The sequence below is a fragment of the Propithecus coquereli genome, unplaced genomic scaffold (assembly GCF_000956105.1).
Source record: "Propithecus coquereli isolate 6110/MARCELLA unplaced genomic scaffold, Pcoq_1.0 Scaffold89, whole genome shotgun sequence".
NCBI lineage: Eukaryota > Metazoa > Chordata > Mammalia > Primates > Indriidae > Propithecus > Propithecus coquereli.
In genome coordinates, this window is record NW_012155173.1 from 3,636,191 (window position 1) to 3,655,620 (window position 19,430).

At 43.8% G+C, this 19,430-nt stretch overlaps 1 protein-coding gene across 1 annotated transcript in view; it reads left to right on the forward strand.

Annotated features, from left to right (window-relative positions):
* The window catches only part of CDK5RAP2 (CDK5 regulatory subunit associated protein 2), a 194,998-nt gene that overhangs the window by 126,874 nt on the left and 48,694 nt on the right, over nt 1-19,430 (forward strand). The window contains 4 exon segments of the mRNA XM_012664386.1: nt 3,585-3,816; nt 9,241-9,363; nt 12,962-13,538; nt 15,341-15,573. Of these exon segments, the coding sequence (XP_012519840.1) occupies nt 3,585-3,816; nt 9,241-9,363; nt 12,962-13,538; nt 15,341-15,573 (1,165 nt within the window).

Sequence of the window (19,430 nt, forward strand, 5' to 3'; positions counted from 1 at the left end):
GAATGACGATGGGCCTAAACTAAAGTCTGATTTGGGAGGCAGACAGAGATATTATAAACCTACCTGTCTCAGGGAGGAAGGAGCCCTCTTATCACCATTGTAGCCTCCAGTCTATGCAAAGTAGATGAAATTTAATGATATTCTTTGTGGTCTTTGGTAGTCAAGCAGTCAGTGTTCCTATGGCTTACCTTACCTCTTTCAAAAGGATACTCTGGTATCCTGTTAAAAGGACTATCACTGCAGCCTGAAGGCGAGACAGGGAGACCAGATACCCTTCCAGTTGTTAGTTCTGAGGCAAGAGGATAGACGTTACAGATTAATGTATGTTTGCATCAGGCCTGGCCAAATGTCTGCTTTGAGTCCTTGGGTAGTAAGTCACCTGACCTTTCTCAGTGGCTCCAGTGGCATCAGTGTGACCTAGAACCTGAGGCTGGCACGATGGCTAAATGAGGTAATGTGTGGGAGGTGCCTATTGCAGTACCTTGTACGGGCAGGAGGGTGTGAGTTCTTGTCCCCTTCCATTCCCAAGTGGGAAGATCCAGTAGGATATCTTTAATAAGGTGGTAGGTGGGAGTCTGTTCAGAGTCCATAAGGTAGCATTTTGTTTAGTCTTATTTTAGAACCAGCATTAAGTTGACTGACGGCAGTCTTCCAGCTTGAAATTGGCTTTGGTATTTGTGCACTTGCAGGTATCTTTTCTGCTGCTGTATGAGACACAGATTTGGATCCAAGAGTAAAGATTGGTGGAGACTGAGGACCAGGCAGATGATTGTTATTTTCCAGCCCTCTTTGATGATGCACCTACCTCTTCCCAAGTGGTCCCCATCCCCGCCTCAAACTGTTCTTGTCCTTGACCCTGCTCGCTCCTCTTCCCTGCATTTTCAGGCCAGAGAGTATCTTGCCTTTCTTAACTGAGCACTGGAGTCTGAAGAGGCTAGTCTGAGGTCTGACTCTTGAACCTTCTTGCTGTGTGACATTGGACAAGTTGTTTGACGTCTCAGTTCTTGGTCTGGAAGATAGGCATGATAACTGCTATTATCCTGTGATCTCTGGGAATGCAGAGTTTACTTTAAGATTATGGGAGAATGTGCTTGAAAGCATTTGACATTCTAGAATATGCAAGAAGGGGCCCTTAGTCTCCTTTCCTTCTTGAGAGACCTTGGTGATTGCCTCAGTCCTTGGAACCCAAATATTTCCTGTTCTTGGGTTCCTTCTCCTCCACTATTTAAAAAAAAATGTTAATAACAGCTTTATTGAGATATAATTCACATATCATTCAATTCATCCATTTAAAGTGTATAATTCAGTGGTTTTTTAGTATATTCACAGAGTTATACAACCATTACCACAATCAATTTAGAACATTTCCATCATCCCGAAAAGAAACCCTGTACTCATTAGCAGTCACTTGCCATTCCCCCAGCTACCCACCCCCAGCCCTAGGCAACCACTAACCCACTTTCTGTCTCTTTAGATTTGCCTATTGCGGATATTTCATATAAATGGAATCAAACAATATGTGGTCTTTGGTGACTGGCTTCTTCCACTTAGCATAATCTTTTCAAGGTTCATTTATATTGTAGCATGTATCAATACTTGATTTATTTTTATTGCCAGACAGTATTCCATTGTATGGATATACTACATTTTATTTATCCATTTATTAATTGATGTACATTTGAGCGGTTTTGATGGGTTGATTACTAGGAACAATGTTGCTTTTTCATGTGCAGATTTTTGTGTGGACATGTTTTCATTTCTCTTGAGTATATACTTAGGGGCAGAACTGATGGGTCATACTCTGCGTTTAACCCTTTTGAGGAACTGCCTATTTTGTGAAGTGGCTGCCTCCATTTTACATTCCCATTAGCAGTGTATGATGTTCTAGTTGCTCCACATCCTCACCAACACTTCCTATTGTCCTTTTGATTATAGCTTTCCTAACAAGGATGAAGTGGTGGTATTTTATTGTGATTAGATTTACATTTCCCTGATGACTGATGATGTTAACCATATTTTCATGTGCTTATTGACAGTATGTCTATTTCCTTTGGAGAAATGTCTATCAGATCTGCTGTTCATCTTTTAATTGGATTATTTGTGTTTTTATTACTGAGTTGTAATAGTTCCTTATCTATTCTAGATTCAAGTCCCTCTCCTCAGCTTTTAAATATACAATTCCCCACTTGAGAGACACCCCCATGTGGCCTCTTAAGTTATTATTTTCATGTTCGTTCTGCAAAGAGTTGTCGAGTACTTACTGTGCACAAGTTCTTGTGCTGGAAGCTATGGAGAGAATCTGGCCAAGATGCACAGAGGCCCTGAACCCCGGAGCTTCCAGGCTGGTGCTGAAGATAGGCAGTGAACAAGTCATTGCACAGGCATTTAATTATAATGGTACTGATGTTCTCTGTAGGGACAGTGAGAGTATAACAGGGAGACCTGACCTAGTCTTGGAAATCAAGGCCCATTCTCCTGAGGAAGCACAATTGAGCTAAGTCCTAATGAATGATTTGGAGTTAGCAAGGGAAATGAGGGAGGGTGGAGAATGAACATTCTAGGCAGAAGAGTCAGCATATGTCAGGGTCCTGAGGTAGAAGGAATGTGGCATTTGAAGAACCAATCAGAGATCAGTGTGGTTGGAGAGTAGGGTGAAGTGGGATCTCAGGCTGCAGGTCACGCAGGACTTTGTAGGCTGTGCGATGGGCTTTGACCTCTGTCATAAGGGAACTGGGAAGCACTTAAAGTAGTTGTAAGCAGAAAAGAGGAAGAGTAGGTCTGCCTTATTGCTGCAACGTGGAGAGTGGATAAGAAAGGGCAAAAGTGAGCGTGCGGAGACCGCTCAGGAGTCTGTTGCCATGGCCTAGGTGAGAGCTGACAGTGTCTTGCAGTGTGGCGGTGGCAGTGCAGGATGAGAAGACCTGAAAGAATTGAGAGACAACAGGGGAGTTGGAATTATGGGACCTGAGGAATGAGGAAAGTGAGCGATGAGAATAAAGGGAAGTGTAAAAATGATTCCCAGGGTTCTGGATTGTATAGTAAGTGGATGGTCCTATGATTCACCAAGATAGAGACCGTTGAAGTGGCATAGATTTTCGGGTGGGGACACCAGGGGATGGAACCGAAGAGTTTTCAGAGGACTTTGGAGTGCCTGTGAGCCACCGCAGATGAAGATGTCTGGGATGGTAGGCAGGTCCGGAGTTCTGAGCCTGGGAGATGCATAGGGGGTTAGTGAACCACTAGCCACTGAAGGAAGGGGTGGTTCAGGTAGACTAGCAGGGGCGGGAGACAGATTGGCTTAGACTGAAGAATGGTTGGGAAGGAAGGCAATAAAAATGCTTCCCAGCAGATTGTGTTGGAAAAAGGACTGCCACATGTGGAACATCTGGATTGCCAGGGCCAGAGGGTGTTGAGGAGAAGCCTTGATGGTCAGAGGTAGGACGTGCCAAGATGCAAACTCTGGCTGGTGGATAAACATACATGTCTGGACGGGCAGTTTGAATCCCGTTTTATGAGGTTGGCATGAGAATGTTGACTGTGCAACCAAAGTGTGTATTCATTGTTGTATACGTGTGTGTTTTCAGGATGCTAAGAAGTCTCGCTTGCCAATCCTAGTAAAACCATCCCGGTCATTAGGAAATGTATATTATCTCCCTGCCACCCAGGAGGTGGTGGCCCAGCTGCAGGGCCAGATCTTGAAGCTGCAGGGGGAGCTGAAGGAGTTTAAAACTCGCAATGAGCAACTTCACCAAAAGTTAATTCTGGCTGAAGCAATGATGGAGGGGAGGCCAACGTCCAACACAACGTTGCTGAATGGTAAGCACCAAGAAAAATGTTTTCTCCACGAGCTAGACAAACGGCCCGATAGAACTGCTTGAAATGTCAACCTTGTTGTTTAGAATTGCAATAAGTTTGAGTATAAATTTCATGAATTGTGGTGATTAATCTTGACTGTCGACAAATGCACAACTGAGGGAACGCAACAAGGAAAATGAATCTGTTGCTTTCATTTTATTCTGGAGTCTGGATCAAGGGACTTGTAGTGCTCACAAGTCTTGTGCTGTCACTGCTGCTCTCACTTGGGGTTGTCTGCAGGTGCCCCAGGGGTGGGATGACTTGAATCTGGGCTTTTTTGCCTGGCTGCATCTGTGGAAGCCTCAGGCACGTGGCGTCAGGTATGCGAGTGAGAGTTCTCTTTGCAGGGTTCTCAGGGCTAATTACAAACCCTGCTGACTTGGTGCCTTCCTCTAGAAGTGACCTGCCTCACCACTCATGTTGAAGCTGCTGCCTCTGCTCTCCTGAGGGCCAAGACAATAGAGAATCCCTGGGTTAAAATGCATGTAAGTAGTTAGGATCCAGAGACTTTGGAGGAAGCACCTCTGGGAGTGTCCTCTAGTCTAGGACAGTGATGCTTAGAGATTTTGGACCACCAGTCCTTTGAGAATCTGAAGCAAGCTGAGGGCCCTCTCACAGAATAATGCTGGTGAGCTATACATGTAGCATTTTGCATAATTTTCTCAGGGTTCATGAATCCACAAAAGTACATATGTTGACCCTAATTTTGAACTTCTGCTGTACGCAAATGGCAGCATCACAATAACAAGGACAAAAACAGTAATCTTTTGTTTATTTAAAAAATATTTATTAATTTTCTCCTGTATGCCAAGCACTACTCTAGGCACTGGGGAGATAGGAGCTAACAAAACAGATGAAGTCTGTGTCTAGCTTACATCCTTGTCGCAACAGGGGTTGGTGGTGGTGGTAACAAGCTGATAAGCACATATGTAAAATATGTGAGAACAGAAGTGCCGTGGAGAAGAATGCAGCTGGTGAGAGTGTGGGGAGTGTGGAGTGGGGTGGGGTTTGCTGACGTTCATGAGTGGTAGAGCCTCTGATGGTGGCATCTGAACAGAACCAGGTGTTGAATAGGGGAAGTGAGTGCACTAGTCATCTTGGGAAGAAGGAACAAGGCGAAGGCCCTCGTGAACTTGGGAAGTTGGATGAATAGTAAGGAGGCCAGTTATGTATCTGAAGTGGAGTGAGAAAGCGGGAGAGTTGTCAAAGATGAGATCGAGGAGGGAGCAGGTCAGGCCAGCTCTCACAGGCCACTCTAGGACTTTGTCTTTCACTCTTAGTAAGATTGGAACTGTTGGAGGGTTCTGAGCGCCTGAGCAGTATGATCTGACTTAAGTCTTAAAGCAGGAGTTGACAAATGACAGCCTGTGGGCCAAATCCAGCTCAAGGCAAATAACGTTCTGTGGAAACAGCCACACCCATCATTTGCATATTGTCTATGTCTGCCATGATGGCAGAGTTGAGTAGTTGGCACAGAGACCCTAGGACCTGCAAAGCCTAAAATATTTATTATTTGACCTTTAAGAAAGGTAGTCTGACCTCTGCTTTAAAGGATCACTTTGGATGTGATCTGTTGGAAGGATGGAAAGACTGCAGGAGAGGCGAGTGTGGGGAGACGTTAGGTATTTGGTTTAGACTTATTTGGGCTGCCTATGGACCATCCCAGGAGAGACGTCAGGTAGGCAGTTGGAGATAGATCAGCCTGCAGTCAAGGGGAGAGGTCTGGGCTAGAGATACAAACTTAGGAAACAGCAACACGTTGCTAATATTTGAAGCCATATGACTGGGAACCATAGGGTGCAGGTCCAGGAATTGAAACTGGGGCTGTCTAGTGGTTAAAGGTTGGACTGAGAAGAGCAGCCTGTGAAGTAGGAGGGGAGCCAAGAGAGGATTACATTCCAGAAGCTGAATGAGGAATGGATTAGCTGTGTCAGTCGTTGCTAGTATGACAAAGAAGACAAGAACTAAGGATTGGGCTTGTTATTTAGCAAAGTGGAAGTCATTGGTGGCTTTCAAGGGAGCCGTGTCCATATAGTGGGCAGGGCTGATTGGCATGGGTTCCAGCGGGAGGATGGAGGAGATTGGTGACAGCAAGAACAGACAACTCTGAGGAACTGTACTATAAAGGCTCGTAGGGACGGAGGGTGGTTGGGAGCCAAACTGTCCATGAATCTCAAGGAATTCAATGAATCAGGACATGGACGACTGCAGTAAGGTGGGGTAGTCAGTGGTATAGTCTGGCAGCATGAGCCGCAGAGCTGGAGCTTTCAGGGAAGAGGGAGAATGATCTGGAAGTGGCAGTGAGGAGCAAAGGCACTTACACATTTCCAGGCTTGTGATGGGAAAGAAACATGGGAAAGAAATGGTCACGACCAGCAAGGTTGCCGGAGAAGCAGTGTCCTCGGGGGACAGCCTGGGTTCACTGAGAATGAGGGGGCGAGATGAATGTTCAGAGAGAACCGGGAAAGAGCATCAGAGTGGGGGATTTCAGAGTGGTTCAGGGATCTGAGATGACTCTGGACATGGACTTCCTGTGGTATTATTTATTTTTTTTAATAAAGTAAAATGTACATATGGAATTCACCATCTTTACCATTTTTAAGTGTATAGTTCAGTGGTAATAAATACATTTGTATTCTTTTATCCCCACCCCACTTCCTCACCTCCGATAACCACCAGAGTAGTCTCTGTCTGCATGAGATCCACTTTAGCTCCTACCTGTTGGTGAGAGCATGTGATAGTTGTCATTCTGTGCTCGGCTTATTTCATTTAACATAATGGCCTCCAGTTTCATCCATGTTGCTGCAAATGACAGGATTTCATTCTTTTTTATGGTCCAATAATATTCCATCATGTATGTATACCGCATTTTCTTTATCCATTCATCCATTGATGGACACTTAGGTCGATTCTGTATTTTGACTGCTGTGAACAGTGCTATAATCAAACTGGGAGTGCAGATATTTCTTTGATATGTTGGTTTCCTTTCTTTTGGATATATACCCAGTAGTGGAATTGCTGGATCATATGGTAGTTCTATTTTTAGTTTTTTTGCAGAATCTCCATACTATTTTCCATAGTGGCTGTACTAGTTTACATTCCCACCAAGAGTGTGCAAGGGGTCCCCTTTCTCCACAGTCACTAGCATCTGTTATTGTCTGTCTTTTTTTTTTTTTTGAGACAGAGTCTCGCTTTGTTGCCCGGGCTAGAATAAGTGCCGTGGCGTCAGCCTAGCTCACAGCAACCTCAAACTCCTGGGCTCAAGCGATCTTTCTGCCTCAGCCTCCCGGGTAGCTGGGACTACAGGCATGCGCCACCATGCCTGGCTAATTTTTTCCTATATATTTTTAGCTGTCCAATTAATTTCCTTCTATTTTTGGTAGAGACGAGGTCTCGCTCTTGCTCAGGCTGGTCTCGAACTCCTGAGCTCAAACAATCCGCCCGCCTCAGCCTCCCAGAGTGCTAGGATTACAGGCGTGAGCCACTGCGCCCGGCCTTGTCTGTCTTTTTGATACAAGCCATTTTAACTGGGATGAGATGGTATCTCACTGTGGTTTTGATTTGCATTTCTCTGATGATTAGTGATGTAGAGAAGTTTTTCATATACCTATTGGTCATTTGGTCTTTTTTTTTTTTTTCCTAGCCTTCTTGTTTCTCAGGTACGTATGTCTTCTCTTGAGAAACGTCTGTTCAGATCTTTTGCCCATTGTTATTATATATATATATACACACATATATATATATATATATGTAGGCTGTTGAGTTGTTTGAACTCCTTATGTATTCTGGTTATTAATCCCTTGTCAGATGGATAGTTTGTAGAAATATTCTCCCATTCTGTGGGTTGTCTCTTCACTTTGTTGATTGTTTCCTTTGCTGTGCAGAAGCTTTTTAGCTTGATGTCATGGTCCTCACTGTCTAGTTTTGCTTTTGTTGCCTGTACTTTTGAGGTCTTACACACAAAAAAAATATTTGTCCAGACCAATGTCCTGGAGCATTTCCCCAGTGTTTTCTTCTAGTAGTTTCATAGTATCAGGTCTTAGATTTTAAGTCTTTAATCCACTTTGATTTGATTTTTGTGTATGTTGAGAGTTAAGGGTCTAGTCTCATTCTTCTGCGTGTGGATATCCAGTTTTCTCCACACCACTTGTTGAAAAGATTCTCAGTTCCCCATTGTATGTTCTTGTCACCTTTGTTGAAGATGAGTTGGTTGTAAATGTGTGGATTTATTTCTGGGTTCTCTCTTCTGTCCCATTGGTCAGTGTGTCTGTTTTTATGCCAGTACCATGCTGTTTTGGTTACTATAGCTTTGTGGTAAATTTTGAGCACTTCCTGTGGTATAAATAAAATGAGCACCTATTATTTATTGAGTCCTTCTATACTCTTTAAATATGTGGTCTAATTGAATCCTCTCAACAGTCCTTTGAGGCAGGTGTAGTAATTTTCCCTGTCTTACAGTTGAGGCAGCAGTTTCAGAGATCAAGTGACTTGGTTACAGTCACACTGTTACCCACTTCCTGAGATAGATGTGAACCAGTCTGCCTGATTTCAAAGCCTGCATTCTTTACTATTTCATATAGCTTAGTATATGATACTTCTCATATGGATTTTATGATGCTCTATAGCCAGAGGTGTCTTCTATTTACTCTTAGGTTCTCTCTTGGGTTTAACATAGTTGAGGTTTCAAGATAAGTGGGCCTTTGGCAGAATTGCCTTCCCTCCCTCCCTCCTCCTGTTAATCCACTTATCCATCCATCCAGGCATATATTGATGCACTCAGTGAACATTCTTTGAGCACAAGCTGTGTTTGCAGCCCCATACACTGGGTTGGGTGTAGGAGAGAGATAACCAGAATATAGTCTCTGCCTTCTGAGAGCTCCCTGTCTAGTTGGGGCTTGGGGAGGTGGCAGGTAATTACATCAGTGTATGGTTGTGGATGCTTCAGAGAGGAAAGATTTTATGGCAAAGGTGACTCAGCCCAGCAAAGACCCTGGCACTGTGCCCAGGGCTTGCAATTTGTACTCAACATTGTTTTTATTTTTTGCTGAGACATTTGGGTTTCTCAACCAGGTGCTACTTCCACAGTTGCCCAGAAGACCCTGGGGCCTCTCTCTTGGGAAAGTGGGCACAAGTTGATAGAATTCATTTTCTCACTCAGCTTTTTGAGAGCCTGGACTTAAACCATTTCAGACAAGCTACAGTGTATTTATGCTTTTTATGTCCTGTTATGGCAGCTCGATAGATTAATTTTATCTTATAAATTGCATTTTGCCTCCCCAGTGTTTTTATTTTCCCTGTTGTATCTTTGTGTTCTTCTCAGTTGCTTGGCTAAGTTTCAAGTCCATGGTTTTATTTATTTTTCTTTCTCTTTGCGATTGCCTGTAGCTCAGCTTCTTGTGGGAGAAGCCTACCAGGACAGCCCAGAAGAGCATAAAGGAGTTAAAACCGCACCCTCTGTCTGGAGAGGCAAGGAAATGGACAATGATCAGCAAATAAGCTGCGAGATCGGTGAGAATTGAACCCCTATGAGTACTGAATAGCTACCATGTGCCAAGCACCATTTGGAATATTTTATGTAAAAATTATTACCAAGTCCGCAACAACAGTCTCAGGGCATCATTATCATTCCCGTCTAACACATGGGGAAACTGGGTTTTTAAAAATAATTGATCCAGGGTCACCCTGCTGGCAAGTAGGTAGAAGAGTCAGGTGTGGTAGGATGCCTGTTAGAACTTACCAGTCCATGTGTTAAAACACTTTTCTGCCAGGCCGTGGGCCGGGTTCTGGTGGTTCAGCATGAAAGGGACACTGTAACTCGGAGGAGACAGCCATCCCAACCGTCCATTCGTCTTCAGCATGGGGCCAGCTGTCGTGGAGGTGCACAGAGTTGGCCTCTGTGTGCCCGGGAAGAGTGGGGTCATAGGACAGCATGCAGCCGAGACCGGGTTCGTGGGGTTTGCCAGGAAGGTTAGTGCGAAAGGTGCAGAGATATAATGAGGTCACAGGGAAGTTGTATTTCTTTCTTTTTAAAATTATGAAGCATTATAAGCATACAGATAAGCACAAAGGATAATATGACAAATGCCTATGTTCTTCAACCAGAATGAACAAGTGCTTACACATCTTCATCTTGCCTTAGGTCTTTTTTTTCCTTTCCATTAAAAAAAAATCACTATTAATCTAGATCCGATTCACTCTGTAAGAAGTAATTATTATCCTCAGGAATCCTAAAGTTGTCATGGGATGGTCATGGGAACATCAGTCTCTAGAGAAATACTGAGTTAATGGGCCCTGTTCCCAGTGGTGTATACTTCCCCAAGGCCTAAAGTCACTGCAGTGAGTGAATACATGGTCCCATGCTTCTGAGTGTTCCAGGCTTTGAGGAGAAAGTTACTCTACCAGGCAATAGAGTACCCCTTAGCTGAATTATGGAAAGTTCTAGGATTACAGTATTTCTTATAATGCAAGTAAATGGTCCTGGGGACATCTTTTGATTTCTTGTTCATAGTGATTAATAAAGACTTCTGGACTGACTGACAGTTTCCCTTTCCCTCTCAGTTCTCCCCTTCATTACTGAACGTCCTTCATTCTTCCCAATGTGCTTCAGAACTTTACACATGCTGTTGTGCATGAGCTTCCACCTCTAACTGTTGCTTGGCTGAAGCTGGATGCCGCGTGTGACATCTTCACTGCTTTTTCTTCTTCAGGAGCCCCTTGATGGATATTTTGGAAATGAATGAAGGGGATTGCACAAGTGTTATTGGCCTTCAGTTGAGGATCAAGAGCTTGGTCTCTCTGCTCACGCACCCCTGGTATAGGAGATCTTGATTATAGGAGAGTTATGGCAAGAGGCAGCATTCAGAGCATTAGGGGCAGGCCGCCAGGCTTCGATGAAGTTCCCTGCTGCTTACTCACCCTGAACCTTGGGCAAGTTCTTAAGCCTCTAATCCTCAACCACCTCTTCTGTACAATGAAGATGCTAGTGATGCCTCGTGATTACTTAAGGAAAGTCATCAGAACTAGTCTTTATTCCCATGAGTGATCATTGCTTCTTGCCATGAAGTACAGACCAAATTCCATTGTCATGAGGTTGTTATAGCAAAGCTATTTCCTTGTCTTAGAGGGCGATTAGGGTGATTCACTGGAACAAAGCCTTGTTGAGATCCCCACCCCTCCCATACTTTTTCAGCCGAAGTACTTACTGAGTACATTTTCTGTCCCAGGCCCTGTGTCAGACACTGGAGAAACAGACACGGATGACATGATCTCCTGCCTGAAGGCCTCACCAACTAGTGATCATGACAAATTATATATAGTAAGAATGCTGTATTAGGAATGCTTCCTTTAGGTCATGTAGCAGCCACTTTTTAAAACAAAAAGGTGTTTTTATGGTATTTGCGTTGTGAGCAGAGAGGCAAGAGCGTACCTAAAGTCATAAGGAGCAGATTGCAGAACCAGAAATGGGAATGTGCAGTCTGATGAGGGTTTTCGTGTGATTTTCTTTCTGAGAGATCTCCCAGGTCATCTGGTCCAACCCACATTGTCACTTTTGCAGTATTTCCCCAGACCAGCCTTCGTGTGCACACCTCTATTGATGGGCATCTCCTTCTATCTTTGAACAGTTAAAGGATGTTCATGTTACTTGGGTTTCTTCACTACTATGTGCCAGACACCGTGTTAGCTTTTTTGCAGTTATTGTTCCATAGAGTCCTAAAAAAAAAAAAAAAACCCAAAGACAACTTTTCACAGTGAATAATGTTTTTTCCATTTCACAGATAAAGCTACTAAGGCTCATAGAGGCCAGGTCACTTATAGTCATGTAACTAGTAAGTGGCAGAGCCAGACTTTGAAACCAGGTCTGTTGGATTTCAAAGATGGATTCTTCTACTGCATTCTGCTGCCTGTTAAGTATTCAGACAACTCTTTATATTGAGCTGGTCTTTCCCTGAATGGCAGGCAGTGTGATACAGTGGTTAAGTGGTGATATAGTGGTTAAGAACAGAAGCTCTGGAATCAGGCCTGAGCTCACTGCAACCACATTAGGCATCTCTTTCCTCATTTTACATATAGGGGAAACTGAGGGTCTAGGATAGTAAGTTATTTGCCTAAGGCTATACAGCCTTCAAAGCTATATATTCTTCCTGCCGCACCACTCCACCTCTCAAACAAGCTTGGCTGCATCTCTAAGGATTTAGCTAGCGATAAGGAAATATTTCCTGGCAGGTTGTGAGACAGTGAAACAACTCACTGAAGGGCACATGGCATCTCCTGGAAACTGGTAGACGTGGAAATGAGAAGAGGACTCTCACCTGTCATGAATGTTTAGAATCACTTCTTTTTAATATTGCTTCACTGAATCCCTCAGTATTTCTCAGACTGTCCCTGACCTCTGGTCTGGGTTAGGCACTGTACTAAGCACAGAGAATGTGAAGATGAAAGGCCACGTCCTTGCTGTGAAAGAACTCGCAGTCTGGTGAGGGAGCTGTGAGGGAGAGAGGAATCCAAATGTCTAATTGCTGTGTAGATAAATAAGCCAGTGGTGATTCTTACCCTAGCACCCAGCACGTAGTCTGTTTGTCTTGAGTAATATATGTGAGGTGCTGTGGAAACACAGAGGGGAGTGACTCTTGCACAGTTTGGAGGTGGGCTTGCAGAAGAAGGAAAATCAGATCTGAGTACTGAAGTTCTTGAACTGAAGTATTGAGTAGGAGTAGCGTAGAGGGCCAAGAGTATTCAGGCAGAGGGCGCAGCATGTGAAAGGCATGAAATAGCATGGTACATGCAGAGAATCATGGTTAATTCAGTAGGAAATCTTCATAGGTGGTGCCAGGGATATTCCTGGAAAGGTTGCCTGGAACTAGATCACAGAAGGTCTCGAGTAGATAGTGGGAACATTGATGAGTTTTAGGTGTGTGTAGAATTTATCATGGTTAAATTTACTTTTTAGAACAGTCACTCTGAGGAAGAGGCTGACTGAGGGATAAGAGGCAGGGAGGCTTGTTAGGAGGCTGTTGCAGTAGCGTTGGCTCAGCTATGGCTATGAGGAAGGAGAAGCGGGGTGGATTTTGGCAAAGGAGATACTGACATAAATGTGTTTGGTTTTCAGACTCTGAAATTTACCCATCTGATGATCACCTTGCCATCTTGCCAACATGCAAAAAGAATCCCGAAGATTGTCTGGGCCCAACATCAGCAGTTACTTATGTGAGTTCTAAGAGTCAGCCTTCCATTAAAGTCAGCATGATTGGGACTGCTCAGTCTGAGGACATCGATACCTCAAATGATACAGAATGCTTAAAACAGAAAATCCATGACTTGGAAACTGAGCTGGAAGGCTACCGGAATTTCATATTTCAGCTTCAAAAGCACTCCCAGTGCAGTGAGGCCATTATCACAGTTTTGTGTGGGACAGAAGGGGCCCAGGATGGCTTGGGCAAGCCCAAGGTCAGTACCGACGAAGAAGAAATGACCTTTTCAAGTTTGCGCCAAGTTCGATACGTGAAGCACATGAAACTCCTCCATCCGCTGGCCTCGGGGATGATTGATCGTGGGATGCTGGAGAGCCTCAAACAGCAGCTGGTGGAACGGGAATATAAGCTGCCAAAGGAGCAGAATTTGAACATGGAACTTTTCAGTGAAATCCATAACCTGCAGAATAAGTTCAGAGATCTCTCACCCTCCAGGTACATTCCACTTCTGCCTTCCCCCCCAGTCTAAGCCTGCAGTCCCCTGACACTGCCACTAGGCTGGAGCCCTTGAGCTAAAAGGGATGCTGCTCGGTGCTGGGGTCGAGTGTGTTCTGGGGAAGGCTTTGATGGTGGGGTTCAGGCAACCAAGTCCTGGGGGAAGTGGGACAGGAAGCCACAAAGAATAGGAATAGTGCCTGCACATACGAACATCAGCTATGAGTCTTGAGTCCTCCGAAATTGACAGGGCAGATTTTGCCCTCCCCAGGCTGGGGACTCAGGTTGGGGACACCAGTCATTTGGTGGGTGATAGTGCTGTTGCCGAACTGCAGTGTTTACTCCTGGACTCCATTATTGGCTTTGGTGTGCTGTGGAACTAAAACCGATGTTGCAGGTAGGGTGGGAGGAATGTAAATATTTTCCATGTCTTTACCCTATAAGGCCATCTCAGAGAAATAAGCTTGTGTTGAAAGAGAAGAGTTCTTAGGTCACGAAGGTAATTCTTTATGGGTATAGACATATACAGTTTTGCTCCATGAGAAATGGCAAAAATGAGATCATTTGTAAAGTTGACCTTTATTCGTCACTAATTTGAGACAAATACATTGTCTGAATTGTCAGGATCCAGAGAGAATTTTTCAAGATTTCCCAAGCAGCGAGATTGAAGGAAGCTTGTACTTATTGAAAGGCTGTTGTCTCAGGCCCCTGGTCAGTCACTTTTCTAACTTAATTCTCAAAATCGCCTGAGAAAGAGATGTTCTTAAGCTTGTTTTTATAGGTAAGGAAACAGCCTCAAAGAGGTTGCTGTGACTTGTCTGAGAACATTCACAAAGCTGGTCAGAGCTGTTGCCCATATTATCCCACTCCAATACCCATGTTCTTTCTCTTCCATTAAACTGGCTGCCACCTTTAATACCAGTGCCATGTGATCTGCATGTGCACATTCGGTGTCAAAGGTGATTGCCAGGCCCATGTATTGTCAGGAAAGGGGAAACAGTCGAACTGAAGCGTCAGCATCTGTGCTAAGCCATTCTTTGGAGCCAGGTTACTGTGGCCACGGTTTATACGAGCTGTCTTTCCCTTAATCTGTGGTTTTCTCAGTGGCTACTAATATTGTGGGCTCACATAGGAGAAGATGGCACATGGTAGTAAGGAGGTGATATTGCACAATAGAGCTTTGAAGTCAGAATTGTGTTTGAACGCTGAATTTTCACCACTTAACTAACTTTGCGATCAGTTTCCTCTTCTGTAAAAGGGGACATTTATACATTTGTTGGAAGATTGGGAGGATCAGATAACTTACATAAAATCCCAAATTCAGTGACTGACTGATAGGCCTTCACTAAATGGTAGTTAGGATCATGATTATTCCCTGACCTTTCAGTTGGAAGGAGAGAGTCCTATCTTTTTTTTCCTTGCTTTACACTCTCTTTTGTGTACTTCATGAGAATTTTTGATGGATTCCCTGACCCTTGGAGCACTTGTTTCTACAATTCAGAATAGTATTTTGGAAGAGTGTATGGAAACTAATTGTTTGCCTGAGTCCTTGTCAATCTGTACTTTAATTGGGGGCTTTATAAGGTTAAAAATGTTGCAGAAGAATCTTTGTTCCCGCATTTATTGGCTGTTTGAAATCGAAGAAGTGACCTTGTACAGTTTCAATTTTTCTAAAAGTATATATACTTGTACAGCTGCAGGCTTTTAAAAATTGTGCTCTGTCATTTTTCCAATTAGTGTTAAGGTCACAAAAATTCAATTCTGAAATGGTCCATGCATTTTTCTCCCCCTCCTTTTATCAGATACGATTCATTAGTTCAGTCCCAAGCCAGAGAGCTCTCCCTTCAACGGCAGCAGATTAAGGACAGCCTTGGCATCTGTGTCATTTACCGTCAACACATGAACACCATGATTAAGGCGTTTGAAGAGTTGCTGCAGGCCAGCGACGTGGATTACTGTGTGGCCCAGGGTTTCCAGGAGCAGCTAAATCAATGTGCTGAACTGCTGGAGAAATTGGAAAAGCTATTTCTCAACGGTAAGTGGGGTGAAGTATGCGAGTCTAAGACATCAGTAGTTGACCCAGGACTTCTTAGAGGAGCACAGGAGGAACTGACTCTTTGGCCTTGCTTATCTCCTGCCCCTCTGCCTTGATGAGGTGACAGAAGCACACTTGCTGCTTCTTCCTTCCAGTGACCACTTCCAAGTGGCTTGTGGCCTGCACTGTTCCAAACCAGGAGTCCGGGTTGGATGCCTCGGGTGCCTGGCTGGCGAGGTGCATGAGCGAAGTCAGTTGGAAGGTGCCCCTGAGCACTGGCCACACGGTTGCCTGTTCTCGCACATTTTCCAGAGAAGATGGAAATCAGTATTTTTCTTGGAAATTCGGGAGTTTTAAATGTTGGCAAGCAAAAAAACCCAGCCAACTGAACAAAGCTTTTATTAGTTAAAAAATATATGCAAGGGTTAGAGGTGGCCAGAGGAAGGATGAAGGAAAACCTTTGCTAAAACTTTGCCATGTGCTGGGTGCTTTAATAAATGTTACTGCATTAAAATTTTTTTAAATAATTTTTTTTGAAGACTACAGCTCCGAACTCCCGTTCACACCTCATCCAACTTCACCAGTTGTTAGCAATTTTGCCACATTTGTTCTATCATTCTCTTTCTCTGTACAGGCACATACGTGCACACATGCATATGCACACATTATTGTCTTGTGAAGCCTGTAAGAGTGGATTGACAGTATCATGTTCCTTTCCTCAGACCAAAGACATTCCCTTATATAACCACAGTACGATTATTAAAATTGTAAATGGTGTTGTCTAATGTACTATTATCTAATATATATTCTGTATTTGAATTTTTACCATTGATTCAATAATGTCTCTTATGACAATTTTATTCTGGATCCTGATGCCGATTGAGGGTCCAGTCCCCATGTTACATGTAGTTGTCGTGTCTCTGGTCCCCTTTATCCTGGAGTCGTTCCTCACCCTTTGTCTTCATGACATTAACATTCTCAAATAGTTCTGGTCAATTCCTCACTTTAGGATTACCTATTGTTTCTTTATGATTAGATTCATGATTAGATTAGATTGGTTATGCGGTTTTGGCAGGAATAATACATAAGTGATTTTTATTCTCATGGTATCATTACCTTAAGGAGGCACATGGTATCAATTTATCCCATTTTTGGCAATATTCACTTTGATCTCTTGGTTAACGTGATGTCCATCAAGGTTTCTCCGCTGTAAATTATATTTCCTTGTGTAATGAATAAGGAATTAATGGAGGATACTTCATAACTCTGTGAATATTCTGTTCCTCTTCGGCCTTTTGCCACGAGTTTTACCACCCATTGATGATTCTTGCCTGAGTCAAGTTTACTATGATGGTGGCAACATGGTGGTTTTTTTCCCTAATACCATCATTCCTTTTTCATTTATTATTAGATGGCATTTACTAGAAGGATGTATTCTCCGTTAAACTCCTTTTATTTATATATTGGTTATTTATTATCAGTGTGGATTTATAGATTCTTATTTTATTCAATGGACAGTTATCCATTCTGTCACCCATATTGTCCAGATTTGGTAAGTGGCATTTCCTTTCATATGTCTCCGTCTTTTGGGGAGCAAAGTCCTTATGGTCTAGCACACACAAAAAAGATGTTCCTTGCTCAACTTGTACTGTCCCTGCCCCTGAATCAACCATTTCTCCAAGTAGCCTTGGGTCCTTTTTGAGGGCTAAGTTTTTTCTATTTTTTGTATTTTTGTGAAGATGGGGTCTCGCTCTTGCTCAGACTGGTCTTGAACTCCTGGCCTCAAGCGATCCTCCTGCCTCAGCCTCCCAGAGTGTTAGGATTGCAGGCGTGAGCCACTGCGCCTGGCTCCCAAAATCATTATTTTTGTCCCTCTCCTTTATATCCAGTAATGTCACTTTCTAGTCCCCCTTTCCTAGACCATTGGGATTGGCTTCCAGTCACTGCAGCCTCTCCCCTGAGAGGGTTTGCTGACGTCACCAACAGCTTCCCCTTCGCCAAATCTAAGGATCCCCTTCGCCAAATCTAAGGATCCGTTCTCAGTCTTCATCTCGCTCAGATTACAGCAGTCTTTGACATGGTCAATCCCTTCCTCTTTGGGGAATTCCTTGCCCACTTGGCTTCGGGAGGACCCCACTCAGAGTTCAGTTCTCCTTTCCCCCTTTCCCTCTGGCCATCCCTGTGAGGCTCTGCCTTCATTGGTCATCCATCTCTGCCCAGTCCTCGTGGCCTCTGACCTTGTTGCTGCCACTGCCCCAGTTTGCCTGGATGCTGCAGGCCTCTCCTGCTCGGCCCCTGGGCCTCCACCCTTGTGCCATGACAGTGCATTTTCTACACAGTAGTCAGAGTGAGCTTTTAAAAATGTAAGTCAGATCATGTCCCTTCTCTGCCCCCAAATCAAAGCCTTTCCTTTTCCTCTGTGTAAAAGTCCAGATAAGGGCCTGCAAAGCCCTGTACTGTCATCCTGCCCCACTCTGGCCTCATCTCCTGCCACCCTGCCTCCCCTTCCTCCCCTTCCACAGCTACTGACTTTGCAGTTTTTCCATCATGCCCAGGCAGGCTGCTTCTTCAGGGCCCCTCTCCTCTCTGGTGTCCCTGGTTCCTTAGGCCTTTTCCCAAATGTTGTCTTATCAGTGGGGCCTTCTTTGACATCTGTATAAAATAGCAAGGCAGCCCTGCTCCACCCCTGGCATCCCTCTCCCCTTACCCCACTTTGCTTGCCTCTGCCCTCCTCATCGCCATCTTGCATGTTTAATGTGAACTCATTTGTCATTCTGCCTTCCCTGTTAGAAAGGAATCCCTGCAAGGGTGCAGGGACATTGTCTGTTGTGTTGTTGCTATAGTGCTAGGAAATAGACAACATCTGGCATATAGTAGATACTCAATACGTAGTTTTTCAGAGAATGAATAAGTGAGTGAGTGAGCGAATGAATCCTAGTTTAACAGTTGTAGAGAGTGTGGCGCAGAGAAAGTAAGCAACTCATCTGTGATTATTTATGGAGTGAATGGCAGAGTTGAAATTTCAAATTGGGTCTCTGGACAAAAACCTCTTTCCACTACTTGATTTACTTGTATTCTACTTGGTATCATATATGTTATTTGATTTAAACTTTGCAATGACCTTGGAAGCACTAGTTATTAACCTAGTTTTACAGATGGGACGTGGAACTATACCTTACGTATCTAAATAAGTGGGCCTTATTAGTGGTGAAGAATGCAATCACTGGTTTTAGGCTGGCCAGGTTAGAGCTCTGGCTCCCCACTTTTAACTGCACACTTTGGGAAACTTAACTCCTCGCCTCAGTTTCTTCACCTGTAAATTTAGCATTCTAATACCTAATTTACAGAGTCATCATTAAGGGTTAAATTAAATAATGGATGTGAAGCCTTCCTTGGCTCAATGCTTGGTGCATGGCATTTATGTACTGAGTATTTACTAGAATTTGTATTTATTGTGAGTTGGAGCTTAACCTTCAGAACATCCTGCATTGCAGGTGAGGAACTTATCCTTAACAAAGGTATGACGTTTGGAGTCCTTAACTGCCTTGGTGGAACCAGGATTTGCCTCTCGTTCCTCTGTCTTCGTATGTACAAAACAGGTGGTTTATGAGGGACCACATAATTCAGTTAATTCCAGGGTAGCACATGGGATAGTTTGCCCATCTGGGCTCAGTGAGTATTTTTTCCTGACTTTTCCAAAAGGCCCAACAGCTTAGATCTGTTGTAGACTAATTTTCCTAGTACCAGTTTCCCAGGACTTGTGAGGACCAGGGTATGGGAGCACTAGACTCTTTCCAGCTTTATAAAAATTAATTTTCTTCAGCTAAGGTTTTCTAAATAAGCTAATTTTAATTTTA